General features: G+C 56.8%; 1 protein-coding gene across 4 annotated transcripts; it reads right to left on the bottom strand.

The window, feature by feature from the left end:
* Nucleotides 1–406: 406 nt before the first annotated feature.
* TKFC (triokinase and FMN cyclase) lies at nucleotides 407–13,058 on the bottom strand. Of its 4 annotated transcripts, XM_074336459.2 has the most exons (19): nucleotides 12,959–13,048; nucleotides 12,479–12,573; nucleotides 11,470–11,582; nucleotides 8,733–8,922; nucleotides 7,689–7,799; nucleotides 7,412–7,593; nucleotides 6,119–6,197; nucleotides 5,713–5,802; nucleotides 5,031–5,065; nucleotides 4,813–4,897; nucleotides 4,628–4,717; nucleotides 3,965–4,081; nucleotides 3,529–3,648; nucleotides 3,240–3,377; nucleotides 2,332–2,438; nucleotides 2,128–2,231; nucleotides 1,961–1,994; nucleotides 1,768–1,857; nucleotides 407–958 (listed from the first exon to the last, which is right to left on the bottom strand). In XM_074336459.2, exons 3-19 carry the CDS (start codon nucleotides 11,470–11,472, stop codon nucleotides 797–799), a joined length of 1,737 nt encoding a protein of 578 aa, XP_074192560.2. In that variant the 5' UTR covers nucleotides 11,473–11,582; nucleotides 12,479–12,573; nucleotides 12,959–13,048; the 3' UTR covers nucleotides 407–796. The 4 variants fall into 4 exon arrangements, with proteins under 4 accessions (XP_074192560.2, XP_019609588.3, XP_088645751.1 ...); XM_019754029.3 differs by lacking the exon at nucleotides 12,479–12,573 and having other exon boundaries at nucleotides 12,959–13,058; XM_088789625.1 differs by lacking the exon at nucleotides 12,959–13,048 and having other exon boundaries at nucleotides 12,479–12,574.
* Nucleotides 13,059–13,067: the final 9 nt, after the last annotated feature.

Here is a 13,067-nt window from a genome sequence, read left to right as displayed (position 1 = left end):
TGCCCCGTCCACTGCACCACACTCGGCAGTGCCATCAGTCATGGCTCTAGAGCAAGCGGGGGCGGCTTGGGTGCAGCTTCTGTTCCACCACTGAGCCTTACAACATGATGATTTCTTTTCCTCCTGGTGTCCCATTTGCCCATTTGATTCCTGAAGAATCGGTGGGTTCTGTTAGTTTAGTGCTGAGAAAAGCACACCCTCAGGTGTGGTGTGTGTGTTAGGAAGACAGGAATGGGGATCCCAGTGGAGCCAGCCCAGCTGCGCAGACCCGGTCTTTGCAGCTCAGGTGGTAGGAGATGGGGCATGATCCTCTCCACCAGGGGCCGAGGTCTCTGTCACTGGGGCAGCAGTGGGGCCACTGCTCACAAGCCTGGAAAAAGGTCCCTCAGAAGAAATAGGAACTCTGTTGCCTCAGCGTGGTTTATTAGCTTGCTTTTCCACTCTGGCTCAGGTTCAGCTACAGAGAAGCCTTTCACAGGGAGTCTTAAAACCAAATTAGCATTGACTGTTAAAGGCTCTACTGCCTCTGCTAAAGCCCAGAGTTGGCTGGGGGCAGATTGGGGAGGCCCTGGGACCCCACCCTGCCTGAGGAGGGATAGGGCAGTGCTGAAGAGGCATGTGACCCACTCGGCCTGCAGTCTGCAGTGGAATAGTTCTGGAGGCTGGTAGGGGATTCCCTGCCAAACTCAGGACAGGCCTGAGGGGTGAGGGGTGAGGGAGGGTGACAGCTGGAAGATAGAAGTGACAATGGCCACCTCGGCACAGCAGTGAGAGGCACTGAGGTCCAGGGAGGCATTCACACACCCTGGCTCTGCAAGACCTCCAGGATGGCTCGGAGAATGGCTGCGGCCGCCACTGCCCCGGGGTCTGGCTGATCCAGCCGTGCAGAACTGATGTAACTGGCTCTTCCTGCTCCAGCTTCCATGTTCTTGGTGGCCTGGGCTGCGGCTTCTGCACTCTGAGGGGGTGGGGGAGGAGGTTGAAGGATGAGCCACCAGGCCTCCTTCCTGCCATGGAGCCTGGAGGACCCTTCTGTCCCAGCTCTGCCAGCACCCTCTGTACTGTCGCCAGGTAGAGAGGTCACCTCCCATCATCCTTTTAGCAGGACAGGCGGCCACCATTTCTGAAGACTGTTGTGTCCCAGATACCATGCTGGGGCTCTACACGTCTCGTTAGCCTCACAACACCCTCCGAGACAGGTAGTCATCTCTCTCTTTTTTTTTTCTTTCCCCTTCTTCCGTTCCCCCCCCCCCCCCACACACACACACACTCCGGTTCAAGCCATTGTTTCTCAGTCTAATTGTGTAGGACACAGCTCCCTGGCCCGTGCTGGTGTTACGAGCCTTGCGCTCCCCACGGCTGAGGCGGTCGGTCGCCAGTCGTTGGTTGGCCACTCAAAGCAGCTTACGGCAGCTCACGCTGGCTGCTGGCCACTTATGCTGGCTGCTGGCCACTCACGCTGGCCACCAGCCGTTCCTGGTCACCCACGGCAGCACACAGCAGCCCACGCCGACCTCCTCTGGCTGCTCACGGCAGCCCAGCTCCGAGGAGAGCCGTTGTTCACAATCTTAGCTGTAGAGCGCACAGCTCACTGGCCCATGTGGGAATCGAACTGGCAACTTCGGCATTAGGAGAAGGGTGCTCCAACCACCTGAGCCACCGGGCTGGCCCCCATCTCCATTTTTAGGGGAGGAAACTGAGGCACAGGAAGGTCATTAACTTGCTCCGAGTCCACCTCCCTGTATGGCTGGACCCAGCCTTACTCACCTTGACTGCTTTGGTCAGGATTTGGAACAGATCAGCCCCTGGGCTCTTCCAGGCTTGGAGCTCCTGCCCTGCTGCCCACAGAGAATCCAGCTGGACAAGGTGAGAAAGAGGGGGCTGAGGACAGGCCCTGCCACTGAGGGTGGCCTTCAGGGCTTCTGTAATCAAAGGGGGAAGGGCAAGGCTGGGTACACACCATAGTCCTGTCCCCTGGGGCAGCCTTTCCATACCTGGCGGGAAAGAGAGCAAATGAGGCTCACTAGGGAATCACTTTGGGAGTGGGGACAGGGCCTGGCTGGGAGCAGGTGACATCAACCAGCTCCCTGAGCCCAGCCCTGATCAGAGCTCAGGGCTCTGACTCACTTCTGCATGGCCTCCAGGCCGGCATCCATGGCAGCAGACCAGGCTGGGAGGTCAGTCTTGGCCTTGAGCGGCTGGGCTGCTGCAGTCAGGAACAGGCCATACAGCTGGGGAGGATCAGAATGCTGAGCACTCGGCTGGCCTGGGCCTCAGCCATCCTGGCACCCCGCGTGTCCTCTGTCCGCCCTGGGGGCTGCCGGCACTCACTGCCCCAGATGAGCCTCCCATCTTCTCCAGGAGCAGGAGGGACAATTTGGAGAGTAGCTGGGCAGGGCTGGCAGGGGGTGGGCCTTCCTTCAGCCATTCCTGGATCGCTGCAGGCAGAGAGGTAGCGAGGAATTCAGAGACCCTCCCTCCCATCTGCCTGAACCCCAACAAGTACCCAGGCCCCACTGCCAGGCAGCAGGAATGGGCCCTGGAAGAGGCGGAGGGAACCCACACGAAAAGAGTACGACTCCCTTTCTATATCCAGCATGCAGTCTGGAGGGGTGGGAAATGGTGACTGACAGGGAACTCGGCAGTCACCAGCAGGTGAGGCCTGCCTGGATACCCTCCCCTGACATTCCATAGCTCACTTCCCTATTTCGTTTCTTCAGTTTTCTCCTCAGCCCTTTGCACTACCATCCTCTATCTTTTACTGATGTTTATTGTTTGTCTCCCCACCAGAACACAAGCCATGAGGGCAGTGATTTTGATCTATTTGCTCACCACAGTATCCACAGGGTCGGGAGCAGAGCCTGCCTGTGGTAGGGTCTAGACACATTTTTCTTGACTGAACGATGGTGGACAATGAACAACTGTTCACTAGCCCAGGTTAGTCAAGAAAAACAAGGACAATAGAATGAATTCGCCTTGAATCTAAAGTTATTATTCGTTGCAAAATGTTGCATTTGGTTCTGTGATAATTACCATCCCACACTTGTAGTGTTAGAGGGCCTTGTCTCTCCGAAAACAGGTGGGAGGGTGCGAGGTTTGTGAATGGCCGTGCTTGGCAAAATAAAAGTTGGCAACCCACTCCGAATGTTGTTGAAATTGTCCTGGTTCATGAAATGCCGAACTCTCAGAACCAAGTGCCACCAGCCCCTTCCTGACCCCAGCGGGGCCCCGGCACCAACCTCTGGCAGCGTGGCTGTGGGTGGTACCACAGTCCCCGTCACCGGCAGCACGGTCCAGGGCGTTGAGCTGTTCCTCCAGGCCCAGGAGGCTGGTGCACACCCGTTCCAGCACAAGTACCATCCGCTTGGAGCCTAAGCCTGGACAGGGAGGATGGCGGGAAGAGGCCTGCCTGACCCTTCTCACAGCTGAACGCAACGGTGTAGGTGGTATGGGACCCTGCACACCCCACACCCCTCAGGGCTCAGGCCAGTGCCCTGGGCCACCTGCCCCAACAGCAGGGCTGGGTACCTCCTGCAGCAGTGGAATCAGGGGCGTCCAGGGGCTCGGCAGGGGCTGCCCGGCTCCGCTTCCGCCCAGTCACAGAGACCTTGGGCATGTTGGGCCAGGCCGATGCCATGGTTTCCGCATCTAGTGACAGCAGGAAGACGCTCTTAGACACAGGCTGGCCAGTCAGGCATTAAGTGGGGCCTGGATTCCCCTAGTGCTGGCTAGCCACCTCCACCTCAAAGAGCAAGTCCTGAGAACCTACTTTTACAAGGGAAGGCGGCGGTGTCCCTAGGGATGTTCCTAATACCAACGCCCCCACAGTCATGTGAGAGGTGGAGAAGGCCGGAGAAGTCAGCAAGGGCCTCTCCACGGGGCCTGAATGTCATGGTGGGCCCTGATGAGGTCTCTCCAAGTCCCCCTGGGTCCTGGCTTCAGTGACCCCATGTTCCAGTCTCACCTATTAGTTTCAGGAGGGGCTCATCCACCAGCAGAAGGGTGAGAGAAAGGCCAGGCATCTCTAGGGCTGACATGAAGGTACCCACGAGGGCACGGGCAATCTTCACCCCGCGGTCCTCTGCAACAGCAAAGCATGGACGTCCGCGATGGAAGGGGGGAAGGGCGATATTCCACCCCCCACCACCCACTGGAGCATCAGAGAAAGAAACAGAGTAAGAGAAAAACAGGGACTGTGGAAGCTGGGGCCCTGAGGTGAGACCTGCTCAGGGCATTCCTCCATAATGTCCTAAATTATCATGTTCCCCAGAGAGGTCCTGTCTGTAGGGGCAGATGGGTAATTATAGGTCTCATTTACCGAACTCTTACAGGTGCCAGGCACTATAATAAATGCGTTACATGTGTGTAATCTAACTTAATCCTCACAAGCACCCTATGAGGCAGGTACTATTATTGTTACCCCCTGTCCGCAGACAAACAACAGGCTCAAGGCTCACAGCAATTAGGTGGCCCAGTGATGATCTAACTCGGGCTTGTCTGACTGCACAGCCCACGCTCTTAGCCATCACAAGACCCTATGTCAGCTGCTTTTCTTATGTCCAGTTTCAGAGGGCGGGAGGGAAGAAGCTCCGGGGGTGGGGAGATCCCCTCCCAGGGTGGGACTCACCCAAACAGCGGACAGCAGCATCGGCGATGATGCCCAGTTCCAGGAATGACAGGCCACCCAGGTTGTTGACCATCAGCGCCACCGAGGAGCCTGTGGGCAGACATGACACCCCGCTGAGACTCTCTGGGCTCCCCTACCCAGGAGGGAAGAAGGGCTGGGAGACCGAAGGCAGGACAGCCCCTCACCAGCCTGCACAGGCACATGCGACACATTGGAGGGGTTGGTCATGTGGTCGAGCATGAGTGTCACAATCTCGTCGGCGGTTGCCATCTGCCAGAGGGAGCCAGGAATGAGCTATGTCCCAGGCCTTGGCCACTCACCCACTCATCCACCTACCCACCCACTCACCCATTCACTCGTCCATCCGTCTGTGCATCCACCCTGGGCCAGGGAGTCCACCTACCTTTATGCGGCGCACACCAGCTTCCCCGTGGATCCCTGTGGACAGATGCAGTCATTGCTGACTCACTCAGGCCTGGAGATTCGCTCATCGTTTGTTTTTTTTTGTTTTTTTTAATTAAGGATTTACTAAGTGCTCAGCACTTGGCTAGGTGCTGTGTACATGGGAAGTGGGGGTGCAAATGGGCAGAATAATAAAAAATGCACAGTCTCTGCTCTCCAGGAGCTATGGCTTGGTGGTGGAGAGAGCCAAGAACTTAACTTTTAACTAGTTCAGTAGCTTTAACTAGAGGCAGTCACGGTGAGGCCACGTGATGCTTCTGCCCGTCACTTTGGAAGCACAAGGGAGGAAGAGGGAAAGCTTTGCAGCTAGGGTGGCCTTGGAATGGCCCTTGAAAGAAGAGCTGCATTTTGACAGGACCTGGGAATGGTGTGAGCAAAGGCAGGGAGGTAGGCTGTGTATAGAGCCTCATGTGGCTAGAGTCTGGGGTGTAGGTGGCAAAGCAGGTAGAAATCAAGTAGGTTGGGCCAGAAGAGCCTCAGGTAGCCATTTAAAAATACCAAGACCATCTAGGTGACAGCTCCAGGTAAGCTGAGAGGACCAGGCAGATGGCTCTCAGGGCATAAGACATGGGCAGAACCCAGGGAGCAGGCATTGGCTGGGACAAGGGTGGCCACAAGCTTACCCAGGCCGAGCTCTACCTCATCAGCTGCAAGTTCAAAGGTGGGTCTGGAACCAGGGACACTGCAAGAGGACAAGCTCACTCCCAGGGTTCCTGTGAAAAGCGAAGTGTGAAGGGGGTGACTGCTCTGCTCTTGGCATCAGTCAGGGCACCAGGCATTGGGCAGGGCAGCAACTGGCAGCCCTGCCCACAGGCAGCCTCTTCACCGAGACAGGCTGCCAGACTCTTCACCTCAGACGAAAGAGAAACCCAGCTCCGGGACCCCAGAAGCTGCCGCAGGGAGATGGTCCCTGAGCTCCGGGGAATAACCTGGGAGCCCTCCTGTGCGGCTGCTGGGAACCCGCTCCTAGTCCCAAGGCAAGCTTCCACCTCCTCCCTCCCCCTTCCCAACCCCTGCGCTGGCACTCACCCATGGCCTTGGCGACCACGCTCACCCGCTCTGTGATCTCCTCCAGCCCCACACCTGCCTCAGCCAGGGCACCTGCCACCTGCACCCACACAGAGAGAAGGAGGGAGGAGTCAGGGAAGCACTTGGGTGCAGAAGACAGGCTGGGGCTGAGTTTCTAGTTGGGCAGGGGGGCTGAGCACTGCCACATCAGCCTGGCCCCTTGTTTCGGGCAGACGAGTGTATCCCCCCGTTCACAATGCACCTATCAGCAATCTTCAAGAACCCCAGTCTGTTGGAGCCAGAAGGGACTTTACAAATGGAGAAATGGGCCCAAAGAGAGGAAATAACTTATCCAACGTGACACAGCCAGTTGGTGGTGTTTCCTGATTCCTAGTCTAGAGTTCTTCCTCCAGGGCATATAGTCTGTGGCTCACTTTACCCACCCACCCACTCACCCACCTACCCATCTACGCACTGATCCATATATCCATCCACCAGTCCACCCACCCACTTTTTGCCAAGCATCTAGTATGTGCTGAAACTAGAAAGAAGGAAAGGTGACTAAGTCACAGTCCTTTCTTGAAGGAACTCAGTCTGGGGAGGGACTGGGGGAGCAGACACATACCAACTGAACATTTAATGCGAGGTGGTCAATGCAATGGTAGAGTTCATGACAGGATGTGACAGGTGCTCTGAGGGGCTCCTAACCCACTTGGTGCAGCGGGCGGGAAACCTCCCAGACGGGGAGACTCAGAGCTGGCACTGGACTGGAACAGTTGGAGTTAGCCAGGCCAAAGCGGGTTGGATGGGAAAGGACTTTCGAGGCTGTAGACACAGCATAAGAAAAGGCCCAGAGGTGGACTGCAGCCCCGTGGTACAGGGAACTGGTATTGATGGAGCGGAAGAGGATGGTAGGTATGATGGCAGATGACATTGGAATGTCAGGGAGGAGGGGCAAGAGCGTGGTGGGTGCTTGACCAAGGAGCCTGGGCTTTCAGCAGGTGAGCCGCCTGGTCAGACACCTCTGGGGGAGCGTGGAAACAGATCGGACAGGTAGGCAGGATGCAGGCAGAGGAGCCTAGTGAGGACGTGGCTGGGTGTGGGGAATGGAAAGGGAAGGGCCTGGGAGAATGCTTCCATGCTGGACTTAGGGAGTGGAGGGGATATGGGGCCTTCCTGGGTCAGGGAGCGCTGGGGAAGGCGTGGCTGCCTAGGGGGTGGAGTAGCTGGAAATGTCCAGGTACCAGGTACTGCAGGAGACAGCAGGCTGGGAGGGGCTGGCCAGCCCACGTCCTGGGGGCAGGGGGCCCTCACCTTGTGTATGAGCACGGTGCCACAGAGCCCCCGCCTGCCCGCCTTCTTCAGGACGGTGAAGGCGCTGTCGTCCCCAATGACCACCATCTCCACAGGGATGCCCTCCGCCCGGGCCTGCTCGCGGGCCAGGCCGAAGTTGAGCCGATCCCCAGTGTAGTTCTTCACGATGAGGAGGGTCCCCACTGCAAGGGTAGCCAGCAGGGCCCCATCAGGGCTTGCCCTCACCTTTCCCCAGCCGGCCCTCCTGGCAGCAGCCCCTCCCGCAAGCCAGGCTTACCTGTGCCTGCCTGGGCCACTGCCCTGATGGCTGCCAGGATGCTGCCCACTGGCGGGGAGGTGAACACAGCTCCTGCGATGACCCCCGTCAGCATCCCCTTCCCTATGAAACCTGGAGACGGGAGCGGAGGGGAGAGGATGCCGGCTGGGCCTGGGCCTGCTGTCTGGGCCTTCCGCCCATACTCCTGGGCTTCAGGTGTGGGGGGCCCTACTGTGCGCGGGATGGCAGAAGAGCACCTGGGTTGCTCTCCACAGATCTTCATTCAGCAGTTAGCTCCTTGGAGAGGCCTTCCTTGACCACCTCAACTGAGGCTGTCACCCACCCCAGCCCCATGGCTCGCTGTTCCTTTCCCTGCTCTCGTCTTCACAACCACACTTACACACTCTGGAATGATCTCTTTCACTTATGTGCATACCTGGTTACTGTCTGTCTCCCCAGAGGAGAACAGAGGCCCCACGAGGGCAGGCACCATATCTGTCTGGTTCACTGTTGCATCCTTAGTGCCCAGAACAGTCCAGGCACACAGTGGGTACTCATTAATGTCGCTGAAAGGATGGATGGATTTGCCAAAGGTACAGAGCATACAAAGCCTGGTCCCTGCCCCCAGGAGCTCTCCAGGAGAGCTCACATGCCTGGCACTGAAACAATCCAGGACTGTCCGTGTTGGATGTGAAAACGCAGGGTGTGAATTCAGAGAAGGGATGTTGCTCTGGGCTGGAAGAGTCAGGAAGGCTTCATGGAGGAGGGGATGGGTCAGCTGGGACGGGAAGGCAGGAGGAGTCACAGAAGCACTGACTCACAGAGCTGGAAGGGCCGAGAAATCATCTGGCCCAACCTCCTACTTTTGTAAGATATGGAGACTGAAGCCCAGAGGGAGGCCATGACTGGCCCCAAATCACAGTCCGAGGAAGCAGGAGAGCAGGAACCAGGACCCGGTTCTGGGCTGGGCTCTGTCCTGACCCTCCGAGCAGCACTGACGACCTCCCCGGGGCCCCCATCCACTCTGCCCAGCACCTGCCCCCACCTCTGGCCCAGGGTCCTCACCGGCGTGGGCAGGCTCATGGCCGGAGCCCCCACCCGACAGCAGTGCCACTCGGCCCTTGAGGCTGTCCAGGTCAGAACGGAGGGCCACCCGGTGGCCCTGCAGGAGCTGCAGGTTGGGGTTGCAGGCCACCAGGCCAGCAAGGGCATCATCAGCACAGCTTGCCACCGAGTTGACCAGCTTCTTGGAGGTCTATGAGAGAGAAACAAGGATGCGGTTCTGGGTACAGTCTGCCCCCCACCCCGCCCGGCCACACTGCTATGGCCAAGACCCCTCTTCCAAGCCCACTCAGGAACTCCAGGGGCACACAGAATTGAGTGTCATTTTATCAGGTGGATATTTTTGGGAGTTCTTAATTTGTCACTTTTTATCCTTTGCCTAATTATTTACATTAAGTATTTTGAACTATGGCTTAAATTTATCCCGAAGAATGGTTTCAATACAAAGAACGTGGGGGAACTGGAGTCCTGAGTATAAAACAATATAAAATTGTGGCCCAACAGCCTTCTTCTGTCAAAGGAGGAGACACCCAGGGTGAGGCTCCTGTGCCAGGGGAAGAGGTCACACAGGCCCCTCTCCCGTTTGCTGTTCCAACTGAGCCATTGATGAGGGCAAACAACACTTCCCGAGCCTCATAGTGCCAGGCCCAGTGTCAGGCACTGTGAGTAAAGAGAACAGAATGCTGGTCCTACCCGATGGAAACACAGAGCCCGTTTCCACGTGCTGCGGGAAATGCTATACAAGAGGAATGTACATGCACCGCGGGGGCACAGGGAACGGACCTCAGCCTCCCTAGAGAACCCCGGCAGCTTCTGAAGGGTGAGGAGGAGTTAGGTAGGTAGAAGGGAGTGAGGGGCACCCGGGCAGGGAAAAGGGAGGATGTTCCAGGCAGAGGGATAATATATGCCAAGATCTGGAGGTGTGAAATAATATGGTGGACAGGCCAGGAAGCAAGTTAGAATGACCTGAGCTACCAATGACCGCCAGGGAGAGGTGGGCAGGGCCTCAGAAGCAGATGAAGGAAGTTGGGCACCCAGAGCTTCAGGTGGGAGGGTCGTGGGCAGGCAGAAGCGGATGGCATGGGGGCAAGAGCCGTGAAGGGTTTGGGTTCTGCAGGCACGGGCACCTGGACTCAAATCCCTCATCTGCCTCCATCAGCTGTGAGAACTCAGTGAAGACACCTCACTGTTTGGAGCTTTAAGTCCCTCTGCAAAATGGGGATTTATACAGTATATGCCTGTTATACAGTAAAATGGAATAAAAAGGAGCTACTCCCTTTTTCACACAGGCTCTAAGAAGCTAGAGCTAGCTGCAGACCGGGTGCAGCTTGTACTTTTGTCCCAGAGAGAGAGAGACTGGGGCCCGGCTCGCAGTGCCACCTGGTGGCCAGCGGGGCCCAGCCTGCAGCTGAGGCAGGTCCTGCCGAGGTGCACCTCCTGGAGGCTCCTCCCTCAAGCCTGTGGGCAGCGGCTTCCTTTGTGCAAACTTTGGCCTTGCCTAGGTCTGGCAGGGGCCACCTGTTTCAGCACAAGGACAGCAGCCCAGGTCAGTAGGGAGAGAGCAGAAGAGTAAGATTGGCTCCATTCCCGAGCAGTGACTGAGAGCCAGGTGGGTTCTAAGCGCTTTTGAGAGGTCTCATTTAATCTTCCCACAAACCCTATGGAGGAAAGATTAGCTTGGTGACGAAACTGAGGCACAGTTAAATGTCTTTGCCCAAGGTCACACATCCAGCAAGTGTCCAGGTCTGCCTGGCTCCCAAGCTGTTTCCATTTTGGCCTTATCATGCTGCTTTCCCCAGGGGCTGAAGGGAGGCTGAGTGGCAGAGGTCTTGCCCTCTGGAAGGAACCGGCTAGTAGCTCCCCGAGCCTGCCAGGGACTGGAATATACAATGAAGCTGTGAGTTGCTCTCAAGTCCAAGCCCAGCCTTCAGTGCTACCACCCTCCAAGAAGGTACCCCTCGCCATCCCTGACAACCTGTCCTGCCTGGGATTTGCAACCATTCCAGAGACAGAGAAGGGCTTGGGACCAATGCCATCCCTGGTTCCCAGTGGCCTGACAGGACAGAAAAGGAAATGAAGTTGATTAGGTGCTGTGTAAGGCCCCAGGACTCTGGTCTGATAAACACCTCATAGCCACTTGAAGGCAGGCCTTAATCTGCTTCACACTGCAGATGAAGAGAAAGAGGCTCAGAGAGGTCAAGTCTTCTGTAAAGGTCACACAGCTGGCAGGCTGAAATGTGAACCTAGGTCTGTCCAAGGTCTGCTTTGGTTCACATCAGTTTCTAGAGTGGGAGTGGAGCAATGCTCCGCAATGCAAAGCTTCCCGTACTATAGATCCCACCCCTGGGACCAGCCCACACATGCTCAGGCTCAGGAATAGGCACCAGATCCTTCATGGCTCCTTCTGTGACTGGTACAGTGTCACTACAGAGTAGGTAACTGTTAATGTTCTGATCTAAAGCTATGACCCAGACTGGGGGCAGAAGGGCCCCGGAGAGACTCAGAGGCTGCAGCCACAGGCCTGGCTGGGACCAGCTGGGAAATGGAGGGAAGCAGGGATCAGGCCCGGAGAGGGACCCTCTCTCCTAACCTCTGAATCTCAGGAGGCAGCAGCATTTCTTGGTCACAGCGTAAGGAACTCCGGGGTGCCCAGGGCTGCCCTCCTCCCCCCCCCCACACACACACCCACTGCTCCAAGCCCACAGTGTCCTTCCCCTGCCCTGGCCCTCATGAGACTCACCATGGTGCAGAGGCTCTGAAGCAAGCTGAGTTCACACCTTTGCACTGAGCTGTTGGAGGACGGGCAATCCTGTGGGCACTACCTGGTTCTGGGCACAGTGAGGGCAGCAGCGCCTGCAGGAGGATAAAGAATCTGGGCTACCGGAAGCACTCAAAGCCTACTGGTACAACCACGGTTCCAGGGCCCTAGTCATTAGGGAGCTCCCCAGACTTTGATCCAAGTCTAAACTCCAGAATGTGTGCCAGGGATGGAGAGGAGAGTGGGGCTGACCAAGGTTCACACCTGCACTTGGCTACCAGAAGACAGGTCTATCCATGTTGGGAACAGGGCTGCCTTTAAGCCCTGGAGCAGCACCTACGTCATCTCCAAGGGGTGAAATGACCCCCAGAGGAACTTCGTCTCTTACGTGGGCTGATATGTAATGAATAAGTTTACAAACATCTTCACACATCTTGCTCTTGTTGGTGTTGGTACTAAGCCAGGAGGGAGGCAACCGAGTTAGTGACCAAATTTTACTTCTAAGAAACTGACTCAGGGAGTTCTAGTGACTTGTCCAAGGTCATACTAGTAAGAGTCAGTACTGAAACCTTAAATCCATGTCTAGTCTTTCTACAAAGCCTGTGTTCTTTCTACTGATCATTCAGTGCCTCTAAAATCAGGCAGAGTCCCTGGTGTGGGAAACCACACAGGCAAACCACAAGGACGTTTTAGCTCCTCTCAGTTCAGTCTGGTTCAACGGTGTCTTGGGGTCATTTAGGGTCTTGGGCTCACTGTATGTGTCTGCGATAGAATTCATAGCTGGCTCTGCACCTACCTCTGCCTCTGACTTGCTGGGGGATCTTAGGTAAACCAACTCCCCTGAGCCTCAGCTTCCTCATGGGTAAAATGGGGGTTGCATCTTCTGTGCCAGTCTGCATGTGCTCCTACTTGCAGAGCCTGTCTGATGTGGCGTGGCCTTGAAGTTGTGGGGCTAAGGGACTGCTTTTCTGGATCATTAAGGTTTTCTCACCAGGGAAATTCTGGTTTTGTGTTTGAGATCGGAGTTCGTACAGCAATAGAGGCACTAATAATGCTGGGCAAGTGGCCTGGTGGGCCCTTCAAAGTCTGAAGAATAAAACACAGTTCCAAGAGGAGAGGTGACCTTCCCCCGCAGGGGAGGAGGGGTGACAGGCCATTCGAGGGTCAGGGGAGGGTACCCGCTGGGTTTGGAGGAACTGGGAGGGCTAAGCGGAAGAAGGTAAGGACCTTCGTTCTAGTCTGGGACGTGCACAAATTACCGTCACCTTCCTTCCCTCCTCTACGCCTCTGCAGTTCCTCCGGTCCCAAAAGAATGAGAAAGCCGGAGGGCTCTGGAGCAATGGAAGTGGGAGAGGACCGGGCAAGGGGCAGGGCAAGGGGCGCGGACAGCGGTTGAGGTCAGCGGGTCAGCTCCTAGGGTCGGGGAGGCGTCAGCGCAACTTCCCCACCCGCTCACGCCCGCATCAGGCACCTCCGTAGCAGCCGCCGTTTTACAAGGATCCTCAACAGGCGCCCTCATCCGGGTACTCCGGGCTGTAGCTGTAAGCGACGGGGCGGGGCCTTCGGGGCGGGGCCTCCTT

This window comes from Rhinolophus sinicus, chromosome 14 (assembly GCF_057876585.1).
Source record: "Rhinolophus sinicus isolate RSI-liver-muscle chromosome 14, RSI-T2T, whole genome shotgun sequence".
NCBI classification, from domain to species: domain Eukaryota; kingdom Metazoa; phylum Chordata; class Mammalia; order Chiroptera; family Rhinolophidae; genus Rhinolophus; species Rhinolophus sinicus.
This window is presented reverse-complemented; position numbering and strand designations above follow the sequence as displayed.